General features: G+C 49.5%; 1 protein-coding gene across 1 annotated transcript in view; it reads left to right on the forward strand.

Moving 5' to 3' along the window:
- Positions 1-19,731, forward strand: part of LOC133352504 (agrin-like) — a 105,408-nt gene that overhangs the window by 4,909 nt on the left and 80,768 nt on the right. The window contains 2 exon segments of the mRNA XM_061568186.1: positions 13,300-13,509; positions 13,511-13,541. Coding sequence (XP_061424170.1) covers positions 13,300-13,509; positions 13,511-13,541 — 241 coding nt within the window.

The raw sequence follows: 19,731 nt of genomic DNA on the forward strand, positions 1-19,731 counted from the left end.
ATTCACCCGCGTTGATGACTGTGTCCACCAGACCGACTGTCTCATCTCGCCCACCGGGTTCAACCACCACACCGCTGGCCACAACAGCTCACTCACTCATCCACTCACCACACCGCAGGACAACTCACAACTCAGTCACCGACTCACTCGCTCATTCACTCATCCACTCAGCAAACCGCAGGACAACTCACAACTCAGTCACGGACTCACTCGCTCACTCACTCATCCACTCAGCACACCGCAGTACAACTCACAACTCAGTCACCGACTCACTCGCTCATTCACTCATCCACTCACCACACCGCAGGACAACTCACAACTCAGTCACCGACTCACTCGCTCATTCACTCATCCACTCAGCAAACCGCAGGACAACTCACAACTCAGTCACCGACTCACTCGCTCATTCACTCATCCACTCAGCACACCGCAGTACAACTTACAACTCACTAACCAGATCATTCGCCCACTCATTCTCTCACTCACTCACCCACTCACTCTTTCGCTCACTCAACCGTTCACTCGCTCATTCACTCATTCACTCAGCACACCGCAGTACAACTTACAACTCACTAACCAGATCATTCGCCCACTCATTCTCTCACTCACTCACCCACTCATTCTCTCGCTCACTCACCCACTCACTCGTTCGCTCACTCAACCGTTCACTCACTCATCGACTCACCACATCGCAGGAAAAACTCACTCACAACTCAGTCACGGACTCACTCGCTCGCTCACTCACCCACCCACCCACTCGCTCGTTCACCCGTTCACTCACTCGTTCACTGACCCACTCACTCATTCACCCACTCTCTTACCCACTCACTCACCAGCTCACCACACTGTGTCCAACCACCACACTGCAGGTCACAGCGTTTCTCTCTCTCTCTGCTGCTTCACTCTCACCGCTCCACTTTGCAATTCCCCCTCCCCCCGCTTCTTCCCCGCAAACTCCTATAACCCTGCTCAAGTCAAGGCATATGTTCACTTTGAGAGTGCTGCTCATTGCTGAACGTATAACGTTGACGCCCTTTGGGCCTGTCGCTCATATACTGTAAACAAAAAAAATACACAAACACACGGATGTGTACCTATAAACAAAGACAAAATCCCCCTTAAAGCCTTAACAGACTGTTGGGGCAAGTACTGTTAGCGAGCAGCAGTACCTATGAAGGCCGGCACAGCACACAAGGTAGTGGGTGGCCAGCACCACGCCCGGCCGCCTTTGTCTCCCCAGTGGCGATGTTTACACACCACGCCACGTACTCAGTTGAGGCCAAGTCGACCGAGAAACACACACCTGGGCACGCGTCTCCACACACACACGTCCACCGCCGCTTTTGGCTCCAGGGTGAGCGGGCCCAGCTGTGGCTTCTATTTGGATCTGTGGCGTCCGTGGCCTCACGAATCTAAGGCCCCCCTTGAACCACTTGGGGCCCTCAAGCGTTGTCTTGGCCCGCGTATGCCACGCGCCGCCGCCGTGCGTGCGTCAGGGTTCTTGCTCGACAACAGCAACAGGGCCTCGGCCGTGTTGGTCGGAGTTTGGGCCACTTTTATTAGGCCCAGGATAAGGGTCGCGATTGTTTTTTGCCGCTCACCGGGGCTAAGGGTTTGCGTCCGGTCGAAGGAACGCGCTGGGGGTTGTGTCCCGGTGACCCAGCTGACCCTTGAACCTTGCTGCCCGAGTTCAATTCCCAGTCACGGCTGACAGTCGTCGATGGCGATTTGATATCTGAACCGATTCTGTTGCACCCACACCGCGCCCCCCCCCCCTTCCAGTTCAACCCTCACTAACCAGCGTGGGGATATATGCTCACACAGACGCACCCCCCCTTGCCCCCCGATAATCAATCGAATACATCCACAGGGGTGCGAGACACGGACAGATTTTTTTTGGAGGTACGTCATCGAAGCACAAATTAAGCACGAGCACGTGTTCAGAACCACTGCTCTAAACGCACGTTTCTAAATGTGGAGGGGAAAACCGGAAGACACAGAGAAAAATCCACGCGACCACGTGGAGAAAGAAACTCTAAATATACAGCAGGCATCGTCAGGGTTGGGATCGAACCCACGACCTCCTGGATACCAGGCGAGGTAGTCAACATCTCCTAGCCACCGTGATGATGATGATGAGAGAGACACACAAACTCCAAATATACAGCGGGCGTCGTCAGGGTCGGGATCAAACCCACGACCTCCTGTATACCAGGCGAGGTAGTCAACATCTCCTAGCTACCTTGGCGAGATGTCCCGTGCCGGTGTGGCGGTTCAAAGTTGTCAAATTTGTGACAAAAAAATGACACCGCAAATGACTCAATCGGGATTGAGTCATTTGCGCGGCAACCGTCGCCCGCTACCGTGGAAACCACGGGCAGGACCCTCCTGAAAAAAAAACGGTCATGAGACTCACAATTCAGTGAGACTTTTTTCCTGCCTAATCAAGTGTGTATGTATGTTGAACTTCATTCGCACCGTACGTAACCAACCGTGCGAATCGTAGGTGCTGGCCATCCACCCCTTCTTGCGCTGTGCCAGGCTGAATCGGTGCTAACCCACGGCATTTGCCACAAGTACAAAAATAATTAGAAATACTTTTGAAACAAGGTTTGTTTTTATGATAAATAAGTGAAAATGTAGTTTAAAAAATAAGTATTATTTGGATGCGTTCACGGCAAGTTGCTAAGTCTGGTAGGAGGTGGAACGGCGCAACGATTCCCCTGGAACCGGTGATCGAACCGGCACCGTTCTGCACCGCACCGTTGAAAATGAAACCCGCATCCATCGCCAAGTAGAATCACGACCCTCGATTGTGGAATCGCGCGGGGTGGGAAGGGGTGGAGAGGGGGGGGGGGAGAGTCCAATCGGTCGACTCGTTACGACGTGGATATAAAATTGACGTTTGCTTTAAGCTGTCCCTGTGGGATCACTCACAGCGCCAGTGGCGGGCATACATCACCGTGATTACATGGGCCGCAAGGCAAGGGACGTGTGTGCGTGTGTTTTCCCTTCATTGGGGAGCGGTCGTGTCGTGGTTAGGACTGCACCGCGCTACGAACCTGGCCTCCCGAGTTTGATTCCCGCTCACGGCCAACGTCAGTGACAATTATGTCTACACAGGTCTTGGGTCTCCTCCCCCCCCCCCCCCCCCCCCACTAGGTCGATTCAGTCTTAGATGAGTAACTGTACCTGGTGAAATTGTGTCAAAAAAACACATCAGAAATCTAGAGACAAAGGCAGCTGAGGGCGTGATTCTGGCCACACACCCCCTTGCGCGCTGTGCCAGCCTGAATAGCTGCTCACCAACAGCACTTGCCCCAGTAGCCTGTTAAAGGCTTAACGGGGGATCTTTGCCTTTGCTTGTCCCCTCGTCCCCTTGTATACGGGCTACTGTAAAGCACTACCTTTAATTAGCCCGCTGCCGCATACTTCCAAATCCATCAGACATGGTGCAGATCATTCATCTTGTTTTTTGTTCTCCAGCAGAGAACAGTTGAGCGCCATCACCGTTAGCAGTCGCCGACGGATAGAAGCGTCACGTTGTGTGCGCATGGAAACGTCGAACTTTAGTCCAAGCTGCACCGCTGTCATTGCTATCATCAGCTTCGGGGTGGAGTGGTGGCGCCAGTGGTCGACACATTGCGCTTTGAACCCCGGGAGACAATTCCCAGCCCCGGCTAAACATCGGTGACCGACATCAAATTCAGTCCCGGGTGCCCCGATTGCAATCCTGGCATTGACTAGCGCGGTCAAGCACGGACAGACAACCCCAATGCATGCATGTATGTTGTATGTATGTTGTATGTATGTTGTATGTATGTTGTATGTATGTTATATGTATGTTGTATGTATGTTGTATGTATGTTGTATGTATGTTGCATGTATGTTGTATGTATGTTGTATGTATGTTATATGTATGTTGTATGTATGTTGTATGTATGTTGTATGTATGTTGAACTTCTCTTGCACCGTCAGTAGCCAACCGTGCTAACCGGAGGTGCGGGGGACAACAAGCAGTTCTAAAGAAACGACTTTTCAATCTCGTTTAAAAAGTGCTTGCTAATATCGGAAGCTAGGGCATTCCAGACGGCCGCCGTGACTGAGCAGAATCGGGAACGCCGTCATCCAGCAGCTGATCGATCAAGGGCTGTACGTTTAACATAATTCAGCTCTACGGCACCTCGCCCCGGTTTAAATAAGGCACCGTCGGTCACAGGAGATGATGGATCTCATATTCTGTGAGTCTTTCGGTAAAGTCACGTCGATAGGTTCAAAATTAATTTTTAAAAATAAACAAAAAGCCACGACGTTTCGATCACAACACAAGCGATCGTTTTGTGTTGTGATCGAAACGTCAATGGTTTTTCGTTAATTTTTTAAAAATCATTTTTAACCTATCTACGTGACTTTACCAAAAGACCCAAAGAAGATGAATTCCCGCAGTCGCGAAAGCTTCAAGTCGAGATGTATCTCCACGCGTATCTCGCTCGACTAGCATGAGAGGACGCTCAGTGTAATTGCTTCGGATGAGTGCAGGCACTCGCACTTGGCCCCTGGCCACGAGGACAATCCCTCACGTGGAATCTCGCCCCTGCCCCTTGCAGTCTCGTTGCACGTACACATTCCACCCACCACACCCCTCCCCACACCTCCCCCGAGTACCAGATCCGTGCCTATCTGCTCCTCTACAACAAACTCTTCCGCTTGAATTTCTCACGGCGCGCCCTGCCGCGTTGCCCGCGACGCAGCGCACCTCCCAAACACGGAGGTCAAAGTTCAACTCCCGGCCCTTCCATGCCCGTTGGGTCTCTCCTGGGCCTTGTGCCCCTGGTGGAGTTGCACAGCCTGCACACTCGATAACCACACCGCTGTTTTCACATTTGAGTTGTTTTAGTTATCTCTCTAGTATTGGTTGTATGTGTGTGTGTAGATATGTATGTATGTTGAACTTCTTTTGCACCGTACGTAGCCAACCGTGCTAATGGGTAGTTCTAAAGAAAATGCATTTTCAATCGAGATTATTTCAAAGTGCATATCTCCAGTGGCTTCCTTATATCGGAAGAAGAGCGTTCCAGACGGCCGCAGAAGCGCGTCTAAAAGTGCCGTGTGATGCGGTGGCCACCGTCTTTGTTCGATGGCCCAGCCAAAAGAGCACAGGGAGACGCCCGTGACCCGCTAACAGCCCTGAGGCAGTGGTGGAAATTCCACGTTACTGTAGGCGAGGGGCGAGACCTTGCGTTGTTGATGTATCTGCAAAGAGCTTTGTCATCATGCTCACAGCCACCACCGGTGACAGTTATCTGAGCCAGCGCTTGGCCTCGTTGTGGGGCCTTACCTGGCAAAATAAAAATATATATCTGTATCTCAATGAGGTCTTACCTGGCAACATAAAAAATAGCTTATGCTTTTAGTTTCGTTCTCTTCGCGTCCAGTTGGTCGTCTCAGCTGTGCGTGGCGCGTGCGACACTCGATGCGTCTTCACGCGCACGTCGCCAGCGAAGGTTTTTCTTTGCCCCCCACACCGTGGCAAGGGCATCGCGTGTACGCTAAAGTGCGCCGTGGCATTTACCAGGCACCAGCTACAGGCAGGGGTACTCGCTTGCGTACACGGGTGCACCGTGTGCGCGTGCATGTGTGTTCGTGTGTGTGCGTGTGTGCGTGTGTGTGCGCGTGTGTGCGCGTGTGTGTGTGTGCGCGTGTGTGTGCGTGTGCGTGTGTGCGTGTGTGTGTGCGTGTGTGTGCGTGTGTGTGTGCGTGTGTGTGCGCGTGTGCGTGTGTGTGTGTGCGTGTGTGCGCGTGTGTGTGCGCGTGTGTGTGCGCGTGTGTGTGCGTGTGTGTGCGTGTGTGTGTGTGCGTGTGTGTGTGCGTGTGTGTGCGCTGTGCCGCAGTGGTTAGTGCGCTGCGCGCTGAAGCCGGCCTCTCTGACCCGAGTTCAATTCCATCTCACGGCCAACACCGGTAGCGGTTATCTCAACCGGTCCTGGGCCTCCCATAGGTCGACTCAGACTCAAATGAGTATCTGGTTGTGGTGTGTCAACATCGCCACGAGGAAAGATTAAGCCAGCCCGGTGTGGTGTACTGCTGGCAACCCACGCCCGCGTGTGCCGTGCCGGCCTTCATAAGTGTACTTGCCCCTGACAGTCTGTTCAGGCTATACGGGGGATCTTTGTCTTTGCACGCGTGGTGCTAGCGCGCATTCTCTGTGGTTTTGTGTGCACAGGTGAGCGCCAAAGTGGCAGAGCACGGCAAACATCCTAAACATTTCTTTCTGGAGGGCGGGAGGGGTTGGATATATGTCAAGTTAAACTTGACGCCTTTCACACCCATCACTTGAGCCAGGCTAGCTGAGTTGCCATGCGATTTACGTTTGGCGTTTGCCGTTGTTGGTTCAACCGTTAATCTTATTGCACAAACTGGTCTGGTTTTGCTTCTTGTAGTTGTTGTTTTGTCGATCAAGTAAAACGTCGTGGGTTCTGTGTTCGTGAACTTCGGTTTGGTCAAACACGCCACCTTTTTTTGATGTCGCGTTTTTTTTCCGTTGTTGTTGTTGTTTAAATCGCAGTCCCATCCCAACGTGTGCCTCCCCACGCTCCGTGTTCGGAGTTGCAGAACCCCAACCACACGCGCATTAAATGTGCACTCACCTCCGCGATGAATTACAACTACTACTCAACGAAGACGTAAGATCCCCCGTTGCAGCCTTGACAGATCTTTTGGAGGCAAGCACTGTTCGCGAGTAGCGGCACCCATGAACGCCGGCACGGCCGCCTTTGTCTTACCCAGTGGCGATGGTTTTTTTGTATGTTATATATCGCACCAGCGACTCATTTGAGGCAAAGTCGACACGATGGGAGGTCCGCAGAATCGGTTCGGTTAATCGCCAGCGGTGTTCAAAGTTCAAAGTTCATTTATTAGGTATAGCCCTGTGAGCCATTCGGCTCTTGAATCGGGTGCAACCGCAACAAACAAAAAACAAAAACATAAACAAGAAAACATCTTAAAGTGACTATGTGCAAACAGAAAATCCAAGAAAAGACAGAAAAATATTGCAGAAAAATCACCGTACACCAACCCTGTGCAAATATCCCAGTGGGATGCAAGTCAAACAACAGCAACAACCACAAGACAACTTAGATTAAGGCCATCAGTCTAACTCTGTACTACAACAAACAAACATGGTTAAACCAAAAATCTTTTCGATGGTGGCCTTGAGCGGGGATCGAACTCAGGTAACTCGCTGGGTTCGTAGCGCAGTGCGCTAACCACGCGGCTAGACTGGCGCTCCCCATATACTTGGTAAGATTAAATAACAACCGTAGTTTTATTTGTGTTTAGTATTTTTAAGTGATTTGTTTACGTTTCTTATACTTTGGCCTTCTATCGTGTTTTGGTATTGTGTGTTGTTGTACCGTTCTTCCCCCTTGCACCTACTGGACATCTATATCGAAAAAAGTGAAATTTGTGAATATTTGTGTCTGTTCGAAATGTTTAGCATACTTCCCAACATGCAACAAACATGGGTACCCCGCACGCCGTAGGCACAACGGTGGCCAGATGTTAACTACCTCGCCTGGTATGTAGGAGGTCGTGGGTTTGATCCCGACCCTGACGCCTGTTGTATATTTAGAGTTCGCGTGTCTCTCTCTCTCCCTGTGGTCGCGTGAATTTTACTCCGGGTGCTCCGGTTTTTTCCCTCCACATTTAGAATCAACAACATGCTTTTAGAAGCATTTGGCCGCTATACACTTTTTTTCAAGTGATAAGCCACTTTGTTGAGGCTATCATTTGTGGCCAGGTCGCTTCTGATAAAAGAGTTTTACAGCTCAGTGGGCATTACCTGGTAAAATAAAAATACTTTATAGTTTAGTTTATAGGTAATACAGGTTTAATTTTGGGTTAGATCGCCTAAATATATAAATGTGTCGTTAAAAAAACACGAATCTGGCTGCTGCCTGATGATGCCAGTTGTAATTACTCAGATTGTAAATGTTGTGGCTTTGCTCTCCAACACACCGGTGTGCTGTACTAGTGACGAATTGGTGGAGGGCCTTGGGTTGGACCTCTCACACTGTAGAGGTCAGTCATATGACAATGCAAGCAACATGCCAGGAAAATACAATGGGCTACATGCCCACCTAGAACAAAACAAAACCCTTTGATAGAGTATGTGCCTTACGCAGCGCATTCACTTAACTTAGTCAGTGTTAACACCTTAGACGGCAGAAGCCCAGAGGCTGACGAGTTTTTTTAACATGTTGCAGTCACTGGACACATTTTGCTCTTCATCCACACACAGATGGGGGAAAGTCTTTCGGAACACAGATGTCAGACTGACATTAAAATCACTGTCCAGTACTCAGTGGAGTGCTCAGGCAGAGTCAACCAATGCACTGCGGAGAAATTACACCCACATTAGAGAGGCCTTCGGTGGTATGTGCAATGATGATAATGAGAAAAGTGATACTCGAATTGAGGCCGCTGGACTATGTGCTAAATAATAGGACACCTTAAAGATGGTGTTCATGGCACATTTCTGGGACGTTATACTTGACCGGTTCCACACTACAAACATGCACCTACAGAAAAGTGACATTGACATCTCTGTAGCAGCATAGCTTTTGTCTTCATTGAGGGATTTTGCGGTGGGACATCGAGACCAGTTTGAGGCTTTTGAAAGGGCAGCCTTCAATGTGACAGGTGTCTCTCAGTAATATGAGCACGATCTTCAGCGAAAGAGGAAACGCAAAACATTTGCAGATGAGAGCTCAGAGGAGAGGGAGAAGTCCAAAATAGAAACATTTTATGTGATCATTGATAAGCTCGTGACACGCCTTGAACATCGCTTGGACGCTTACAAGCGTCTGACCAGCCTCTTTGGAGTTCTGTTTATGTCAGATCAGGTGTCTAACAGTGATGTCAAAGTGGCAAAGGTAAATGCACTCTCCGCTGCATATCCATCAGACCTGGACATGAACTTTGCCAACGAACTCATCCAATTTCGATTGAAAGCTTTCGTGACTGCAGGGATTCATCTTCTTGGTTCTTTCGGTAAAGTCACGTAGAAGGGAAATAATAAAATAACAGGTCTGTCGGAAAGACAGCGTCTGAATTCAGACGCTGTCTTTCCGACAGACCTGTTCTTCACCTGAGGACGGCTGCTTGTGTTGTGGCCGAAACGTCGTGAGAATTATTTTTTGTTTTATTTTTATTATTTTATTATTTCCCTTCTACGTGACTTTACCGAAAGAACCAAGAAGATGAACTCATCCAATTCAAGTATTTCATGTCTGACTCTGAGGGTGAGAACTAAATTGCTTTAGACGTTGCAGGCACTTAATCTGCAGTCAGTGTTCCCCAATGTTTTCGTGGCACTTCGGATTTGTTTAACTTTGCCAGTGACAAACTGCCAGGGTGAGCGGACATTTCCCCTTGTAGGCAGAATAACAAATGAGCTGCGGAGTAGCATGTTGCCAAACGCGTCTCAGCTCATTGTCACTTATGTCAATAGAGTCAGACCTTGTCAGACAGCTAGATGTTGACGATCTAGTGGATGAGTTTGCGAGGAGGAAGGCAAGAAAGGCACCAAAATAAAAAAGCAGGGGGGGAGGGGGCTCCAATTGACATCTGCACAGGGGCCTCACGGGACCATGATCCGGCCCTGCAGCCACCCTTAGCCCCCAATCAACGTCCACGACCCACACAGTGTGGCAAAGACCTTCATCGTCCAGAAGTGGACGGACAATAGGCTGTGTGCATTGTTATTATGATGAAGATGTTGCACACTCCAAATGAAGGACGTGGGCAGGTGCTCCAAATCGAGGGCAAGCACATTTATTTATTGTGGTTAATATCAATCTTGTGAAGAACAGCACCGTCACTCTGTAAAATGCAACAGCGCGAGTTACACGCAGCAATTCTTCCGAGACGCCATTAACCACGTGGCTGGTTTACACGTGCGGTTATTTATTCATTAACTCTGCCAGCCACCTACAGGCCAGACTCGGTCATCACATGCTGCTGTACACACATGCATTGATGCACTGCACAGCACATCAGGACCTTCACAGAACCACACTTTACTCCCTTGCTGCACAAGGATATGATTAAAAGAGTGATCCATTCCTAATGTGCCACAAAGACTCTTAATAACTCACGCTCAGGAATGTATTCGTACAGTGCGTGAAGGTTGTCACCCGTTGGATTTCTAGACGGGAGATTTTGTTTTTAGGGCTTCCTTGGAGTGAAATGACAGCGTTAATGTTTCCACAATCAGCGCATCCGTGGAAGGACGTACTGTATTATACATTTTTCTTCTTTCTCAATCTTAATATGAATCCTTACTACTATAAAAATCCAGAAACCCTGATGTCGCGCTTAACTCCGTGACGCTATCATTAATAATCATGAGCGTGTGACGTCACTCCACGTGGAGCACCCCACTCATTAATAATCATGAGCGGGTGACGTCACGTAATATGGAGCACCCCTCGTTGATAATCATGAGCATGTGACGTCTCTCCGCATGGAGCCCCCCCACCCCTCAATAATAATAGTGAGCGAAACATTTTCGATTTAATATTTCAGATTTACCGCATTATACCTGTCCTTGGACGGGCTGTAGGCGAGTTATTATTATTCGAATTGCGATCAGTACTGTGTGCAACGGGCTTGTGCTACGGTATCCACATCGCAGCGAAAGTTTGCTGATTCTTTCATAAGAATTATAAGAACATAATCGTAATGTTCAGTTCTTTGTTTATCGACCGATAGATGAAGGCCACCCCACGCAAAGGCACTCACGGGGATTTGTTTGACCATACTTCACCGCACCGGTCATTGCGGGTTGGTGGAGTTCTGGGCGAGCGGTACCGGTATCAGTGTTTAAATATCACAAGGTCACTCGCCACCGATGTTAGCCGTGGGCAGGAGTCGAACACGGGAAAAAAATATCTTCACAGCGCACTTACCAGCTCCCTCCACGTTCACGACCTTTGCCACGCGACGTTTTTAAGAGCCAAATGTTGGTTTGGAAATCACCGCGGTCACGTTTACTTCGTGACTTGAACGTGTGATTTCGCGAGGCACTTTATTTCGCTCGCGACGTTTTTAAGAGCCAAATGTTGGTTTGGAAATCACCGCGGTCACGTTTACTCCGTGACTGAACGTGTGATTTCGCGAGGCACTTACTTTATTTCGCTCGCGAGTATTTCTTTCTTTGGCGAACTTCTTTAGGGGCCCCTGATTCTTTCCACAGCAAGCCACGTACAAAACACATTCCTGCCAGATTCACTAGCGTCGTGTTCGCTCCCTCTGGCAAACTCAACTGTACAATGGTAGCAGTGCTTTCATTCTTCTTGTTGCAACAGTAGGTAGTTGTATATTTATTTACTTGCTTTCAAAGCGATAGTTTTTTTTGTGCGTGCTTGGGTGGGCAAACCAAAGTCGTGGGTGGGGTGGGTGTGTGGGTGAGTGGTGGGGGTGTGGGTGAGTGGTGGGGGTGTGGGTGAGTGGTGGGTGTGTGGGTGGGTGGTGGGTGTGTGGGTGGGTGGTGGGTGTGTGGGTGGGTGGTGGGTGTGTGGGTGAGTGGTGGGGGTGTGGGTGAGTGGTGGGTGTGTGGGTGAGTGGTGGGTGTGTGGGTGAGTGGTGGGTGTGTGGGTGAGTGGTGGGTGTGTGGGTGAGTGGTGGGTGTGTGGGTGAGTGGTGGGGGTGTGGGTGAGTGGTGGGTGTGTGGGTGGGTGGTGGGTGTGTGGGTGGGTGGTGGGTGTGTGGGTGGGTGGTGGGTGTGTGGGTGAGTGGTGGATGTGTGGGTGAGTGGTGGGTGTGTGGGTGAGTGGTGGGGGTGTGGGTGAGTGGTGGGTGTGTGGGTGAGTGGTGGGGGTGTGGGTGGGTGGGTGGTGGGTGTGTGGGTGAGTGGTGGGTGTGTGGGTGAGTGGTGGGTGTGTGGGTGAGTGGTCGGGGTGTGGGTGAGTGGTGGGTGTGTGGGTGAGTGGTGGGTGTGTGGGTGAGTGGTGGGTGTGTGGGTGAGTGGTGGGTGTGTGGGTGAGTGGTGGGGGTGTGAGACACACGGTTAAAGAGTGGGAATGTTCGGGTGGGGTGGTGTAGCCGGAAAGAATAAAACCGTTCGAGTGGAAAACCCTGAAACTTTCATATTTACAGCAGACTCTAGATTATTACACCGTGTAACATTCCTTTTGTTCCTGGGTAGTAAGTGTTATTTCCTAATTGTTTATGCCTCAAAAGTACAGAAAATGGCTATTATTCCCCACAAACTTTGCTTTTGTGATGAGGACAGTGATATTTTGAAAATGTACCACTTTTCAAAGAGAAAACGGACAAAATTGTGTCTTTTTGTTCACATAAAGTCAGAAAAAAACTAAATATTAATACAAATTAACATGTATTTATTATAAAGTAATACCAAAAAGACTACAAAAGATTTAGACACCAAGATGCACTACCACAGGCGGGACTGGCCACAGCGGACCGAATTCTCTGTGGGGAGGAACAACGTCAAGTGGGAGCCACTGGTGGACCCCCGGAAGGTGCTGATGCCACCACTGCACATCAAATTGGGCCTTGTGAAACAATTTGTCAGAGTTAAATTTTGATTTAAAGCTTTCGTTACTGCAGGGATTCATCCTATTGGTTCTTTCGGTAAAGTCACGTAGAAGGGAAGTAATACAATAATAAAAATAAAACATAATAAAATAATTCTCACGACGTTTTGGCCACAACGCAAGCAGCCGTCCTCAGGTGAAGAATGAAAAAAAAGAACCGAAAGAACCAAAGAGTATGGGTTGAAAGGAGTTAGAGGCTGTCAGGGGGCAGATGAGAAGGAGCGACCTCACATTGAGCCAAAATCACACGGAATAGACTAAAACTAAACTCTTTGTATTTTATCAGGTAAGGCCCACTCAACTATTTTATAGCTCTTTTTCAGAAGCGACCTAGCCACAAATGATAGCTCAACAAAGTGGCTTATCAAGTGGGAAATGTATAGCAGCCAAATGCTCTAAACGCATGCTAAATCTAAAAGTGGAGGGAAAAACCGGAGGACCCGGAGAAAAATCAACGCAACCACGGGGAGAGAGACACGCAAACCGCAAATATACAACAGGCGTCAGGGTCGGAATCGAACCCACAAACTCCTGCGTACCAGGCGAGGTAGTCAACATCTCGCCACCGCGGCGCCCCTGCGCCAGCTCGGGTCAGATGTGCCAGTGGGAAAAAGGCAAATACGACGACCGCTAGCAACCTTTTGACCCTTGACCATGTGACCCCCCCCCCGCCCCCCAGATCCGCGTATGGCGCTTCATCAAGGGCCGCGAGCTGCTGCCGGCCTCCGTGACGGGGGCCGAGCGTCCGCGCGTCAGCGTCGAGGGATTCGGCGACGGCGCTCCCGTGTGCGACGCACGCGTGTCTCCCGGCGACACGCGCGTCTTCCTGCTAGCGCTGGGGCCCGGCGGGGCCCTCTCGCTGGCGTCCAGCGTCATCCGCGTCAGCATAGGCCAACCTGGAGGCCCTGGAGAACACCCTGGGTAGGTTGCACGACGCCGTGGCTGCGACGGCGGCGGCGTTGAAGGAGACCGTCGGTTCCGCCGGTTATGTTTCCATTTCCCGTAGTAACGTGAACGTGCGTCGAGATAAATGTTTACTTTATTTTTGCTGCCTTACAAATTTGCACGCGATGAGCCTCTTCGTTGAGCCGTCGCTTGCGGCCAGGTTGCTTCTGAAAACTAAGCTAATAGCTCAGTGGGCTTTGCCTGGTAAGATAAAAATTCGTTTAGTTTTTTTCGTATATTTTTTTAAGTGGTATATTTACCTTTCCTGTACTTTGCACTCCTATCGTGTTTTGTCATATTGGTTGTAACGTTCTGATGTGCCCCTTCTGGACATGTGTGAAAAATATCTGTATAGCTTATCGGATTCCTCCACTATAAACGAATACTATGATTCCTTTTTGATGATCAATCAATGGCAGCCATACCTCATGTGGCAAAGGTGTTTGAGCATTAAAAAAAACATATCGTGGGTAATAATTATTACACTGGTCAACAAAAAATAATTCTGGCCTGGACTTTTGCAGCTGTTTTAGATTAATTTCAGGGTGCTGATTCCAAATCTGATCTCAGATTTGCTCTATCACATCTCATTTTTATGCTATCGGCATACCCAATTTTCATTGATTTTACCCGCAATTAACTCTGTCACTTATGATTGCAAGTTTTTGCGAGTCAGTGACTGCTTTAGTGTTCAAATACGGTGATGTATTTTTAGGATAGTGTGTTTATAATATAATTTTATGTATAAATCCACATTTATTTAATATTTTTCTTCTGCAGTTTTTATTGAAAATTCAATATTTGATATCTCAAAAACCTGATGTGATAGAAAAAATTTGATGCCAGATTTGGAATCAGCACCCCAAAATGACCTTAAACCCGTTAGAATACCTTATGCCAGAAAAAGTGTGTTGACCAGTGTTATCAACGTGCTATGGTAATGCGCCCGATGCGCCCGAGGGTCAGGTTATTTTACATTTTACTTAAGCTGGCAAGTGGTGACCCCCCCCCCTCCACCCCCATATCCACATTGGGGGGGGTAGAAAAACATCTTTTGGCAACCCGAGGTGGGCGAGATGTCGTCGAACCCCTGCGGGGACCCCCCCCCCCCCCCCCCGTGGAATGACATCACACGTTCCTGCACGACGAATCCCGCCATCCCACAAGACACCACGATCGTCGTGTCCAGGGGAATCCTGGGAAGAGGGGGGCAGTCCTAGTGACGGCCGCCGGGGGCTTGTCACCGCGCGGGTCTTCGGCATTTGTACGATGGGGTAATCGAGCGCGTGCGTCTGGTTGCGTGGGGAGTGGTAGTGTAGTAGTGAGCACGCCGCGCTACGAACCCGGCGACCCGAGTTCGATTCCCGCTCGCGACCGACGATGGTGGCGAACATTTGAACTGGCCTTGGCCCTCCCCTAGTTCGACACCTGGTGCGGTGTGAGTATCAGCACTGGAGAGAGATACAAAGACGGCCGGGCGTGGTGCTGGCCACCCACCCCCTTCATAGGTGCTCACAATATTCACTTTTGTGAAACAGTCCCAGCAGCCTGTGCAGGCTACACGGGGGATCTTTGTCTTTGCACAAAAAGCTCCCCCGTATAGCCTGTAACAGACTGTGGGGGCAAGTGCTGCTAGCGAACACCTACGAAGGCTAGCCCGGCACACGAGGGGGGGGGTGGCCAGCACCACTCCCGGCCGCCTTTGTCTCCCAAGTGGCGATGATTTTTTTACACACTGCACCAGGTACTCATTTGAAGCTGAGTCGACCTAGGGGAGGCCCAGGACCGGTTCAGATAATATAATCGCTGTCACTGGTGTTGGCCGTGAGCGGGAATCGAACCAGGGTCACCAGGTTCATAGCGCAGCGCACTAACCGCTGCCCTACACACACACAAATACACACACAGACACACACACAGACACACACACAGACACGTGAGCATCATCAATGTATTTGCCTCCCGCGGGGGGTCAGTTGAGCATCTAATTTAATTCAGTGCTTGCGACTTGAATGGTGGCATTTTTCTTGTCCCAGAAGGGGGCTCAATTAGACGCAGATCAATTTCGCAAATGGGTCCCGTGCTGTTAGTTACTGCCATAGCCCCCCCTGCTCCCTGCCAGCTCCCCCCCCCCCCCAAGGGGCTGACGGGAAACACGGTGTATACCTCTGCACGTGGACAAAAGTAACAAGAAGAATGGGCCCAAGGGAAGAACGTGAATCTATAATAATAATGAATGGTCGGAGTGCTCGCGGTGTTGTAACCACTTAGTGGGCCCTGCCCTTGTGTAACGGTCGTGGCACGCGGCAGTGGAAACAAAGATTTTCTGAAATCCCTCCCAAAATCACCCACCTCGCCCCCCTACCCCAAATCACCGCATCAATCTGCGCAGTTCATTGACAGGTCACGTGGCGCTTGAGTAAAGTGTTCGGTGCTGCCATCTGAGCACCAAGCCGGTTTTCGCAGGTGCTCGCTGACAGAATTTTGCCCAACACTCAGCATGGCTGTAATAGCCGCAGAGACATGCGAACCGCGAGGGAGTTTACGCGTTCTCTTTCCAACGACAAGCACCTACCCGTCATCAACCAAGACCTCCACAATGTCACCTCGCCGCAGACTCAAGTCCCGATCGCCTTTCTTATCGCTGCTGCTGCTGCTGTCGCCGTGGTCATCCTAGAATCTCGTCAAGGTACGGAAGAGCGTCGATGCTGTGCGAACAGAGACCCATAGAGAGGCACAGCGCGGGCGTCGAGAATAAACATCTTCTCATCCGGGACCCAAAACATCGTCGCGCCTCCTGACTTTAATATTCCTCCTCAGAGACACCGGTGTGACCATCAACGGCATCAGCGCATCAGCGGCAGGCCGATGCTGTACCGCATCCCCCTTCATGAACGGAAAATCAAAGAAACAGCCAGAGCAGTGCGATTGTGGCCATGAAACCCACACTGTTGACCACATCGTAGACCACTGCAGTCAGCGCTCCATCAGAGGAGCAGCAGAATCGCACGAACCCTCTCTCCTGAAGCCCTCTCCTAGGTGGCCAGCAGACCTCGACATTGATATGCAGCGGTACATAGAGACCCATAGAAAAACATGAAATACGAGCCACATTCGCGGGACTGTGGCCATGCAGCTCACATCGTGGACCCATCAAAGTAAACCACTGCTGTGTTAATTCTAGATTTGAAGCTTTCGTGACTGCAAGGATTCATACTCTTAGGTTTTTTCGGTAAAGTCACGTAGGTATTCGCGCCTTCAGTGGAGGAGGGGGAACAGCGACACGACACGAAATCTCTCCGCTGAAGCCTTCTCGTCAAGTCCAGCAGCAGCAGCAGCAGGATCTCGATGTTGCCATTCAGCTCCTGAATATCTTGCTGCCGCCACCGTGTCAACTACCTCGCCTGGTCTACAGGAGGTCGTGGGTTTGATGCCGACCCTGACGCCTGCTGTATATTTGGAGTTTGCGTGTCTCTCTCTACCCCGTGGTCGCGTGGATTTTTCTCTGGGCCCTCTGGTTTTTCCCTCCACATTTCAATTTCAGTTTCATTTATTTGGTATAGCCCTGTGAGCCATTCGGCTCTTGAATCGGGTGCAACCGCAACAAACAAAAAACTAAAACATGAACAAGAAAACATCTTAAAGTGACTATGCGCAAACAGAAAAACCAGGAAAAAACGGCAAAGTCTTCCAGAAAAAAAGCACCGTACACCAACGCTGTGCAAAAATCCCAGTGGGATGCAAGTCAAACAACAACAACCCCAAGACAACTTCGATTAAAGCCATCATTCTAACTCCGTACTACAACAAACAAACATGGCCAAACCAAAAAACTTTTCGAAATCACCAAAATAAAGCCATAAGCAATGTAACAGTGATCATTTGGAATTAACATCACGCGTTTAGAGCATTTGGCTGCAAGAAATGTCAAGACGATGAGCCACTTCGCTGAGGTTTCATACGTGGCCAGGTCGATTCTTACAAAGAAAAAAAAAGCGCTATCGAGCTCAGTGGGGCTTTTCCCTTGTGAAGTAAAAAAAAAAGAAATAGTTTCAGATAATAATAATAGGGGGTTTCCCCTTTTTTCTGGCAACAAAACTGAAACCTTTTTTACAAGGATTCATTAACCACAATACTTGCAGTCAAATGCAAACAAAAAACATGCTATCTATATATATACAATTGTGAATCTGTCTGTCTGTGTGTCTGTGTGTCTCCGGACCATACGCACTTTCATTGGACGGCGGTTGCCCCTGGCAACGGCTAGCGACGCCTTCGCCGCTTTCATTGGACCTGGCAACGGCTAGCGACGCCTTCGCCAAGGGCTGCAGTTTCATTGGACGGCGGTTGCCCCTGCCAACCGCTAGCCACGCCTTCGCCACTTTCATAAGCTCCGTAAATAATTAAATATTAGCCATTACACAGTATTGTTGGCGCGCTAGGGGGGGGGAGGAACGCCACCCGTACCCTGCCTCTTCGAAGTCGACAATTTTAGGCGAGGCCGCAGGCTTTGCACGCTACTAGGCCTCGACACCCACCACGCCACTCTGAGGTAAATTCATCAAAGTTTTTCATACTCTTCACTACACCCCCACCACAATGTGTGCTATTAATATTACTTTTAAACCCAACGCGCCAACAATCGATTACTTTAATGTTCACTGTACAAATACTCATTAAGCTGGGTGAGCGTACTGACAGTCTATTATGTACACTGTAGCCTGCTAATTAAGCTCTGTCAGCGTACTGCCACTCTATCATGTAGACTCTAGCCTGCTTATGAAGCTGAGTGGCTGTACTGGCAGTCTATAATGTAGACTGTAGCCTGGTTATTATAATCGATTCTTTAAATGTTCTTTGTACAAATAGTCATTAAGCTGCTTTAGCGTACTGCCCGTCTATTATGTAGACTGCTGCCTGCTTATTCAGCTGGCTGGGTGTACTGCCAGTCTATCATGTACACATTAGCCTGGTTAGGAAGTAAAGTTAGTCAATTTGTAACACGTACGCTTTCGCAAACATTATTCATAAACAACGTTATTGCGTTTAGATCGCCTTATTTATTAAGGTGTTGTCACCCTTATCCACCACCCGACACGCCCAATCTGCACAAAATTGTCACGTTCATAAAAGACTAAGACTTGACTGCTTTAGCCCACCGGTGTGTTCAAGCGGAAAACCACAACAATTACCATTTCTCATGAAAAAACTACTGTATAATTATGTTTAAACCCCACGCGCCAATAATGGATTTGTTTAAATGTTCACTCAACAAATACTCATTAAGCTGGCTGAGCGTACTGCCACTCTAGAATGTACAGTGTAGCCTGGTTATATTTCTGGGTGGCTGCACTGACAGTCTATCATGTACACATTAGCCTGCTTCTTAAGTAAAGTGAGTCTTTTTGTAACACGTACGCTTTCGCAACCATTCTTCACAAATAACTTTATTGCCTTTCGCTCGCCTTAATTATTAATGTGTTGTAACCCTCCACCACCCCACACGGCCAATCAGTCAAAAAGTGTCCCGTTGATAAAACACTCATAAGTCTCTGCTTTGGCCCACCGGTGTGTACAAGCGTAAAACCACAACAATTCCCATTTCAGAGTACGTCCTTTCGCTGATGCTGGATGCAATTACCAGCCAAACGTCGTACTGTTCAGTTGTCTGTCCATCTGTGTACGATCGCTTGCGAGGGATTTGCCGGGAGGCACGTCCCGTGCCCCGCGATGGGAATAGGCATGTCACTGTGTATGTGTTTGTGTGTATGTATGTGTGTTTGTGTGTATGTGTGTGTCTGCGTGTATGTATGTGTGTGTATGTGTGTGTCTGCAGCAAGCGCGTGTATGTGTACCTATGGACGCGCGCGCGTGTGTTGTGTAGGGGGAACGGTAGTGTAGTGGTTAGCGTGCTGTCTGTGTGTCTGTGTGTGTCTCTGTCTGTGTGTGTCTGCGTGTGTCTGTGTGTGTGTGTCTGTGTGTGTGTCTGTGCGTGTGTCTGTGTGTGTGTCTGTGCGTGTGTGGTGTGTGAGGAGCGGTGGGTGTAGTGGTTAACGCTACGCTGCGCTACCAACCCGGCGAACCCAGTTCGATTCCCGCTCACGGCCACCACCGGTGACGATTATTTGAACCTCCCCTAGGTCGACTCTGCCTCAAACGAGTAACT

Source organism: Lethenteron reissneri, chromosome 40 (assembly GCF_015708825.2).
Source record: "Lethenteron reissneri isolate LAM-NWPU_2019-01 chromosome 40, ASM1570882v1, whole genome shotgun sequence".
In the NCBI taxonomy this organism is placed as follows: Eukaryota; Metazoa; Chordata; class Hyperoartia; order Petromyzontiformes; family Petromyzontidae; genus Lethenteron; species Lethenteron reissneri.